This window comes from Myodes glareolus, chromosome X, assembly GCF_982192425.1.
Source record: "Myodes glareolus chromosome X, mMyoGla1.1, whole genome shotgun sequence".
NCBI classification, from domain to species: Eukaryota; Metazoa; Chordata; class Mammalia; order Rodentia; family Cricetidae; genus Myodes; species Myodes glareolus.
In genome coordinates, this window is record NC_142053.1 from 48,327,747 (window position 1) to 48,338,263 (window position 10,517).

The 10,517-nt window shown below is 45.2% G+C and overlaps 1 protein-coding gene across 1 annotated transcript in view; it reads right to left on the reverse strand.

Moving 5' to 3' along the window:
• The window catches only part of Frmpd3 (FERM and PDZ domain containing 3), a 51,467-nt gene extending 41,640 nt beyond the window's left edge, over positions 1–9,827 (reverse strand). Inside the window, exons 1-4 of the mRNA XM_085684995.2 lie at positions 9,727–9,827; positions 5,383–5,490; positions 2,512–2,643; positions 70–189 (exon numbers count right to left, since the gene is read on the reverse strand). Coding sequence (XP_085541121.1) covers positions 70–189; positions 2,512–2,643; positions 5,383–5,487 — 357 coding nt within the window. The 5' untranslated portion in view covers positions 5,488–5,490; positions 9,727–9,827. The remainder of the gene's footprint in view (positions 1–69; positions 190–2,511; positions 2,644–5,382; positions 5,491–9,726) is intronic.
• Positions 9,828–10,517: the final 690 nt, after the last annotated feature.

A 10,517-nucleotide genomic window follows, 5' to 3' on the forward strand; every position in this document is an offset into this window, starting at 1 on the left:
TGATGGCAGAACAGTCTGCCTGCTTGTTTCTCCACTGGTCTATCTTTGTGTCCCCAAGCCAGACTCTACCTGGATGTATAGGTACTCGAAAGCAGCAGGATCCCGACGCAGCAGCTCCACGGGGTCTTTGGGAAAGAAGCTTATTCGGAAGAGGCATTTCATTCCATGATAGTGTGTCCGCTGTACCACCTGAAACCCCAGGAGGAGAGGGTGGAGAAGAAAACATAGAATCAATGACTGTGACGGGGCAGGCAACTTGGTGGCTTCTTAACACACTTAAGGATAAGCTAGGCTGTTGTTTCCCACTCTTGCTTCCTGCCAGGCAAATTCATTTTGAGTATTCCTCTCTCATCCTGGGTTTTACTTTCCCTGGTTTTAGTTGTCCGTGGACAACCTCAGTCCAACATAGAAAATTCAGGAAATAAAGAATTCATAGCTCTTCCTATAGTATAGTTTCATAACTACCCTGTTTTTATATTGTTAATTTATCAATGAAGCTTATTTTTTGAGACAGGGACTCGCTTTGTAGACCTGGTTGGCCTGGGATTTGCTGTGTAGACAGGCTGGCTTTGAACTCATCCAGATCTCCCTTCCTCTGCTTCCTGAGTACTAAGATTAAAGTCATGCGCCACCATGCCTGGCTGTGACTAGAATATTTTAATCACTTTTTAAGGACAAAGTCTTTATCAAGAATGAGGTCTATGAAGTAGCTCATGCCTATAAACCTAGTACTTGGGAGGCTGAGGCAGGAAGATCATCTTAAGTTTGAGGGTAGTGTGGGATACATAGCAAGACCCTGTTGTTTGATTGCCCCTAAAATGAACTGAGTCTAAGTGCTAAGACGGGAGTTAGGGAAAGCGGGCTCCTGAGAATGTATCAGATTCTTCTTGCAGACAGGCTTAGCATCTAACAGACTAATTGATGCCTAGAGAGTTTGATTCAAAAGCTGAAACCTCTTTTGGAGATACAAATGAAGCATGCTAGCAATATAATGGTAATTGTTGAAGCTGGAGATGGATAATAGGGTTTATCATATGCTAGTCCATATATATTGTGTATGTCTGGAAATTTTTCATAATAAAGAAGTTTGAAATTCCATTTGGCACAAGCAGCCCATTTGACTCAGAGGATAGTTTCTTGGCTAGGATAGGAGGTGCTTCAACTCTCTAGGCAGATACCACCTTTCCCTTCCTACCCGGATTGTATTTGAGCGGAAACGTGAATGTTTCTTTTGAAAAATGCTTTCTTTTCTGTGTGCATCTGATTTGTTTGTTTTGAGACAGTGTCTTCTGTATCTAAGGCTGGCCTTGCACTCAAATTTGTTGTTTAATCAGGGATGACTTTGAATTTCTGATCCTCCTGCCTCTACCTCCAAGGGTTAGGATTACAGGTGCACATCACTGTCCCCAGCTTCTACAGCAATAGGGATCAAAAGGGTCTGAAATATGCTGGCTAAATATTGTACCAACAAGCTTCATCACCAGCCTCGTTTCTCTGCTTTGTAGCCCAAGTTACCACAGTACTCTATGTAGTCCAGGCTGACCTTCCAGATCCTCCTGCCTCAATTTTTTATGTATTAGATTCCAGAAGTATGCTGACTTGCTGGGCTGGGTTTTATGAGTTTTGTTTGGCTTCCATACACTTTCTAAAAGCTATTTTTCCTAACTGTCCCCCTTCAGCTCTTTTCCACCCTACCAGGGAATGCTGATTGGCCCTGCTCACCTCTCTGATGCTTCCTGGTGATTCTATATGGGTGGCATCCCATATAACAATCCTATTTTAAATAGTCTTTTCCCGTACAGTGTGGCTAGAAGGATGAGCGAGTTTGTCCTCCTCTACTTTGGAAGACGATGGAGATGATATGCTACCTATTCTTGACCCCATGCAGTTCATTCTCAACTACCACTGAGTCTAGTTCTGACCTTTTTGTATCACGGCCCTCATCTGAGAGGTCAAGTTTCTTCTTAGAAAGTAGAAGTGTCAAAAAAAAAAAAAGAAAGAAAGTAGAAGCATCTAGCAGGCAGTGTTTCCAGGAACCAGGAGAGTTGCCAATAGAGACCAAGACAAATGCCTTTGTTAGGTCACAAAGGACATTGTCAAAGGTTCTCTGGAGATGAATAGTAAACCCCTCAGGTAAGGCAGGACTGTCACTCAGAGGGACAGTGATGTGCAAGTCTTTTGGTTCTACTCACAACAGTACACATACACACACACATAAACACATATACATATATGCACATACATACACATACACACATATGTGCGTACATACACATACACTTGCATACACACATATACATATTCACACATGATACAGATACAGGCATATATACCTACATACAGACATATACACAGACATGCATACACACACTCCACCTCAGGTTAGAATTGTGACTTCTGAGAGTTGATTGACTACACCATGATGAATTTTCTAGTTAAGTACTGCCATGAGTGCTCTTTTCCAGCACTGGTTACATGGAGCAACAAAGTCAGGATAAAGGGGTGACTTACATAAGCCAGGGGCTGCTTGTCCTGGAGAATCAGGAACTTGTGATTCTGTTCCGGCCCAGTGTACTCAAGGACAAGAGCAAAATGCTCAATGTATCTCAGGGAGAGACGGTCCTGTAAGGTCGCCATCACATCCTGTAGAAGGAAAAGAGCCCTGAGAGGGGGCACCGTTTCTGACTCTAAGCTACTCAAAGTAATGACTACATGAGGAAATACTGGGAATTAAAAAATACATGAGAAAATATTGGAAATCAAGCACAATAGTCCTGTGGAAAAGGCTTCTGGGTGGCCCAGATACTGAGTTCTGGGACCAGTGAAGGGCCTTATGTGTGTTGTCCAGTGGCTTGGGCCCTGGAGAGCACCAAAGGTTCAGGAGGTGAATGTATGTGTCCCTGCAATCCCTCTGGGCAGACACCTGGTAAGTGATGTTTCCCTCCTCCTACTGTCCCGTCACCTCATCCCTCCCTCCTCCTATCCCGTCTTTCCCTCTATTCGAGAACGCATGCCCTGAGTGCTTGTGGTGTTCAAACACTATGTTGGTTCTCCTCTCCCCTCTCTTAAGTCAGAATTTTCATTTGGGTTTGTCTGTCAATTCTCAGGAATGAGCAAGAGCCAAAGCCACATTTCTGTGATTAAAAAGTATACTATTTCCGGATTCATAATCTAAATCAAATGGCTTGAGCTACTGGCAAAATGTTCATTTTTGGCCATAGCTAGCTTTTATAGACGATCAATTTAGCAACTTGAAAAATGTGTCCACAAAGAGGAACAATGCCACGTGTCTGGAGTACAGTCATAGATCTGACTACTTTTGAGCTCCGTCTGCTCTGCTGCCCTACTTTTAATACTAGGGCGTCTGAGAGCATATTGGTGGGGGTTGCCCAAATGTCAGCTTTGAGGCGTCTGCCATCTATTTGCTGTGGCTTCAGCATACACACGGCAGTGTGTACGTTTACAAAGTCAGCAGGCCTTAACCATCAAAACCTGGAGGGAAGCGGGCTTGGGAGTTCAGAACTCCCTGACGGACAGGGCTGCCAAAGTATCCTCTCTATGTGAGATGCTCAGTCACTTGAGCAAAGGACCGCAAAGGGCTGGGCATTTGAGAGGATTTCTTTGTGCTATTCACGTAGTCACAGAGGCTTGAGCATCACTAGAATCCTGGTACAGATAGATGCAGGTTTCTTTGCAGTTAAGTTACATTGAGATTTTGGACAGCCAAGCCACGTGTAGTCAACTGGTGTTAAAGGTATAACTGCCACTATGCCAGACTGTCACTTCATCCAGGTACCTCTTTGCCACAAGTGGCTTGGAAGGCTGTCAGCGTTCTAATGACTAGCCATACACCTTTCCTGAAGCGCAGAGTGAGCCCGAGTGCCAAAGGTTGGCCCTGCCTGGATGCCACACCGGTAGTGGCAGTGCGACGTAGGGAGTGCTCGAAACCTCTAAGAGGAAGAGAGGTTGACCAGTGCTCTGGGCAATTAACAAATCTACAATGAGTATATTAACACCTGAAGAAATGCCAAGGAAGATTCTGGCATCTAGGTGGTCTAGTTCTGTCTCAACATCTCCAAGACACTCCATAGCCCAGATGGTTCCATAGCTTCCTAAGGATTACACTTGAGTCTTAGGCTCCTTAGAGATACCTACCTAGGCCTAAGCTTTCCAAAGAAACTTTGGGTAGGACAATTAATCATTCATTCAGGAACTGTTCTGTCTCCTGGAGGACAGTGAACATTTCTGACCTTGAGACATTAAATGCCAGTAGCATGACATACCTTGGGATGATCCCAAAATACTCCTAGACATTCCTCAAACCAATACACAAACAATCTGTAAACTCCAGTAGGAAAACACTGGGAAGGCCATTCTGAACACTTTGTTCCTCTGAACAAGAGTTTTCTGCTTGAGGGTGGCCCTTCCTCTCTCCTCTATTTCCTTCCCAGAAGGTCTCTCCTTGTAGCACAGACTGGCCTCGAACCTGTATTTTCTGTATTTAGTCTCCAGAGTAATAGGTTTACAGGCTTGTGTCACCATGCCTGATGGATTCTTTATTTGTAAAGTTATCTTGGCTCTTGCATGGGAGCCACAGGATGGCTGTGGGTGGCAAGGTAATTTTCCTGGGCAGGTGTCATGACTGCCCAACAATCTGGGAAGCACTGGTTGTATAAGAACATTCATCCCTGGAATGGCTTTCTCCCAGCGAGAGTCCAGAAGAATCAGGGATAGATATTTCTGTCCCAGTGCAGACTGAACCTCAGGGTAAAATTACATCACCACCTCTACTCTTCAGGACTAAGAGAATCACTAGGACTTCTTGACACCTGGCTGAACTGTTAAGAATCACAGTTCAGTAATTGCTCTTCCTGTGAAAAGAATAGCCAAAGGGCTATGGCTGGACTTCTCAAATCTTGCTTCAGTGCCTAAGATTTTGGTTGCTGTTTAAAAAGCAAGATAGGTCTAAGCTAATCTCCCAAGAGATCACATTTGTTTATTTCTGTGTGTAAACTTGCATAGGTGTTATTGTATCAATATAAATCATGTTGGCCTTATAAATGATTTAATGATCTTCACATTGCTTAGCTCCTAAGAATCTTGAAGGACCCAGTGTAGCATGGAACACAAAGTAGTTGACAAGCAGATGTGCATTCATGTGCACGTATGTGCATACACACACATATTTTTTTACAATATTTAACACACAGCTGGGCATGCAATTTTCTACTGCCAGCCTCAGCTGAGGATTATACATTTTTGCAACCTCACACTTCAGAGCACAGATCAAAGGTAATCCAGTCCCAGCAGTCAGTGAAACCACTGTGTGCAATCTCAAAGGGACACAAACAGCTACTCTAGGTGAGGGGACTCCCTATGTACCTTAACAGTGGTCCGGCCATCAAATGTGAATGACTTGATCTGCCCATTTTCTAGAAAAACCTTCAGGACATTGGGGATGAGGAGGAGAGCTTCCTTCTTCATCATTTTCTGTGGACACACAGGAAAGGGAGGAGGGTAGGGTTTGTGGCGAGGAAGGGAAAGAAGGTGAGAAAGGCAAGGGAGTCAAAGGGGTGTGAGAACAAAGAGACAGAGGAAAGACAAGATCAATAATAATGCTATATGCAGATCAGAACAAAATCCCCAAGAAGACGTTGAGTCTTATCCAAAGTCCGCTTCTCATTTTCTATCATGGTGTATTTGCATTCTGCTACAGTTTGAAGCTCAGTAGCATTACATAGCACTGGATCAGTAGAGACCATCACACACAGCATGAATGGCTCATGAAGAGTCTTCTCTGGGACTGCTTCACACGGCCTAGTTTATCTCAAGATACTTATTTTCCCACCAGGCCCTTCACAAGCCCATCTTTGCCTTTATTCTGCCATTCTCTGGTGCTTGGAATGGTGCACAGAGCCTTGCCCATGCTAGGCGAGTACTCTGAGCCACTTCGCTATCTCCTTAGGCGGCCCCCTTTCTTTTTCTTTGACATGTTCTTACCATGCAGCCCCAGCTAGTTTGTAACTCATCAGGTAGACCAAACTGGCCAGAAAACACAGAGATCCACCTGCTTCTGCTCCCCAAGTACTGGGAGTAAAGGTGGGTGCCACCATGCCTAGTTCTTCAGGTCCTTTTTGACCTGGATCCTGTCCACCCCTCTGGATTCATGTCTTATTATTGCTAGAAGCCTTATGTCTCTCATACCTCCATGTCTCTAACAATTCATCATTCGCTGCCTTCTTCCCTTCAGGGCTCTCAGTGTCTCTCTCCCTGTGACACTAAGTGCTCATAGCACACATACAAAAATCATTCAGAAAACCAAAACCACGCTCAAATATTCCCCCAAACACTTCAAAAGTGGGTTTCATTGATCCTGATTCAGAACTACTGGCAGAGCCCATTTCTGAACACCTTATAATTCCTTAGCAGAAGTTTGCTGGGCACAGGGCTTCATTTGTAAATGGTGAATGTAAATTTCTCAATGAACAGAAATTCAATTCAATAATGGTAATTCTCTCTAGCTTCCTCTTTCTCTCCCTGACAAACCCCTGTTCAACCTTCAAATTCAAGTTCAAATAAGTATTTTGTAAAGCCTTGGTCCAATATTCATGGGATCTAATCTTCCCATGTTTTCCTATAGCAACACACACACACACACACACACACAGCCCTTTTGTGACAAGGTCTTCCTATGTTGTTCAGACTGGTCTCAAACTCACAGCTCTCCTTTTTCTAACCTCAAAGTGCTAAGATTACAGGTGTGAGATAACATACACGATAATCATTCATTTATTTATTTTTGAGACAGGGTCTTATTATACAGCCCAGACTAACTGGCTATGTGGCCAAGGCTAGTTCCTTTTTTTTAAACCTCTGAGTACTAAGACTACAGACACACATCACCATTTAAAGAACACTTAAAGAACACTTGCTACAATCAAACAATAAACTCAGAGCACAAAGACCACATCTAGTCATCTTTGTGGTGCCAACAATGAATAGCATGCCTGGCATATAGTTGGTGTTGGAGAAGTGACTGCTAAATGAATGAACGATAGGTCCTTGCTACGTGCTTACTTGAATGATTAGATTCACCAGGAGGATGCACACAGCATGGACCAGCAGCATCCATTCTACGGGTACTTGTGTATAGATGGCCAGATTCTTTAACTAAATGGTAGCCACAGAGCCTCCATTGCACATTCAGCTGTTGCTGAGCACCCAGGGAGCTATAGCAAAAGTAGAGGTCCCGAGACGGTAAAGCGATTGAGAGGTACAGGCTGGTAGATCTCTATGAGTTGGAGGTCAGCCTGGTCTATATAGGGAGTTCCAGGACAACCCAGGCTACACAGTGAGACTCTATTTCAAAGAGGGCAAGGAGAGAGAGAGAGAGAGAGAGAGAGAGAGAGAGAGAGAGCGAGCGCAGGTCTGACTTGCATTCTTCCTGTCATCCCCTGGCATGTCTGGATGTTAAGAACCTCAAGCAAATGAGCTGGTATAAGGCAGGTGAAGCTTCTATGTAAGGCTAATTGGATTCTGAGTTTTGAATAAGATAGTTAGTATGGATTATCAGAGAAGCCTGGGTAGAACAGTTCAGATCCAGCCGCTGTTGTGGACAAAGTATCAAATAAGCAAGACCTCCGGAGCTTGGGTGTAGCTGACAGTGATGGGGAGCCAGGAGGCATGTTTGCATCGGGTCAAATCAAGGAGGAAAGCTATGGATATCAATTTGGAAAAGTAGGATGATGGTGTCCAGGCCTCTCTGATTCCGAAATGCCCCATTCCTGCCAGGCCCAGAGGCCCGGCTCCCCAGGCTGATGATGCTCAGCGGTGGCAAGTTTTATTTAGCACACTGGGTTGGACTTAGATAATTACTTAATTGATTTTACTTAAAAATAGAGTTGGCAAGGAACGCCCACAGGATTTATTTTTGTTCTGGCTGCTTAATAAAGCCTTGGAACACAAGGGGAAGGGGATGATGGGGCAGCCTGGAGTCACCTGGGCCTGGACTCCCCAGGTCTCAACAGACAGCTATGGTGCACACAGGCAGCAACCATGAGGGTTGGAAGACAGATGTGTTTTCTCTCCTAGACAGAGTCTCCAGCCAAGCTTGGCGTCTATCTGAGAGGGAAGTAAACTCTGGATAGGTTCTAGCTGCCCTGGGAGGGTGTACTACGATGGCTGAACTGGAGGTGGCTTCTTCATTCTGCCTGTGGCCTAGCTGCGAGGCATGGAATTTGGAGAATGGAAGGAAGGAAAAGAGACAAGAGGTGCAGGAGGCAGGAGTTCTTCGCTGACTGTCCCGGCCTTCACTGGAGTTTTGAGGTGAGATAGGCTGCACCCGTCCATATTTTGCAAATGTCCATGTTTTGCAAACTCAATGCTCATGCCTTCAGAATTGTCAACAGTTCAGGACACCAGTGCCTCATCAGTGACTTGGACCTTGCAATCTGTTTTGCTCTGACCTACAGGGCTTCATCCTGTTTCCTCTCCGTGTCAATCATCAAGCCTCACATCTCTTTAGCCATTTCTCTTGAGATTAACATGGATCCTGAGTGTTAACCAGACCGTCTTCTGGTTGTCCAAGTCTTCCTCACACAGGAATACAGGACGGTGTGGGCTGGGTTTGCAGAAGAGAGGCAGGGGGGAAGAGAAGATGGATGCTACTCATGCCCCCTCATCTTTCTTCCGGGTGGGGCTACCTCTGAGAACTACACAAACGCCCGGCATCCTGGTCCTTTTTCTGCCCATTCTGGGACTGCTGTTATGTCTCTCAACAACTGCAGCTGTGTCTCAGTGCATACATAGTCAGGCTTCCAGAAAGCCCATCTCACCACTGCCTCCAAAAGCACACCAGTGCTTGCTAGCTGCAACCGTCTCTCCTCCCTCCGAGACATCACCAGCTTCTGCAGATTTCTGGGGGATTCTGGGACAGAATTCCCACCTGCTGTACACACTGACTTCTGCTCTCTGCCTACCTTTTATTTTCAGATGCACATCTGGGTTGGATGGCTCACTGCATGCACACCCCACAAAACGACAAGAAGCCCGCGGGCTGGCCATGAATCCCTCGATTGGCAGCTGCGTGCCATGGGCTGGCCCACCTTAGCTGCTATTTGAGATGATGGCACACAGCATGAGATGTGCTATAGTCTCAAGTCTGTACCTCTTGTCCCCATCCCGTCCCCCAGAAGGTAGCCAGTGGCAGGGAGCAGGTATTCCTTTCAGATCCCTTCTGGTGCCTAGAAAAACTTTAGGGACTTAAGGAGAGTCTGTCATTTCTGGTAGGCGGCTACCCATCAGCACAGTCTTCTCCAGTCAAGATGTGGAATTGCAGGGCCACTTAAATGTGAAGAGAGTTCAATTTCACCAGCCACTTGTTCCCTGGGTCTTCACAAAACCATCACTTCCTCCCTGCTTCTATCAAGCAGCCAAAAGATGTTTATGGAACACTTGCCCTGAGTGTACGCTCTTGTGCTCTGGACAGAAATTTCTCTAAGCACCATGAAGATCCAGAGTGAATCAATATGTTGTTTTCCCTCCCTCTCTATCCTCTCTGGATGCTACACACTCCTCTCTCCTCAGTACCCGCTCGCGCAGAGCACCGCGATCCTTCTGCTCCAACCCCTTCATAAAGGCGCCCACTGCCAGAAGGCCTGATTGAGACCTCAATAGCCAGGTTGATTCTGGCCAAGGAGAGAGGAGGGAAGCCAAGGCTGTACTTACTGCATCTGTTTCTCCAACTGCCACCTGCTCAGAGAATCGGACCTTTGCAGGATTGGACCTCAGCTTGGCCTTCTTTGCAGCACTGATGAAGGCAGATTTGGGAGACTGGAAAAAGAACAAAGGACTGGTGAGGTCTTCATTCCTTCTAATGTTAGAGTTAAGATGTCTCAGTGCAGCCAAGTGTGGTTGTACATACTCGTTATCCCAAGAACTCAGGAAGCTGAGCATGTGGACCGTGAGCTTGAGACCAACCTGGACTACCATTGTGACACACTGTCTCAAAAATAAGCTGTCCAAGTACAGAGATATTTTGCCTTACTGATCCATGAGTCAATAGCTAAGTATTGATTGCCTATTAAGTGGAAGGTAATGTGCTATGAGGCAATGTGCTAATTGTCTCCCTGAATGATTGGTGTGTTGGATAAAAACTGGGCATGAATTGAATTTGGATAAACTGAATCCCATTATGAATGCTCTAAGCCTAAGGAGGTTTGTTAAAAAAAAAACCAACTCTCCAGTAATCATATACATTGAATTTTTACATATTTGGTTTTCTTAATATGAGATTGACTTAAATGGTAGACTTTATTGTGTGTGAATACACACTTCCCAGAGGATTTACAGAAATAATCTTATTCATCTCACAGATACGCCCCTAGAAAGGAGCCTTATAACAAATGTTTTTGAGATCTGCGAGAGAAGAAACCCAGCCCTCCAAAATGACTCATCCACACTCTCTGAACTATTCGGGAAGAGAGATAGGAGCGCTTTAGCTCAGTGCCCCTGGCTTT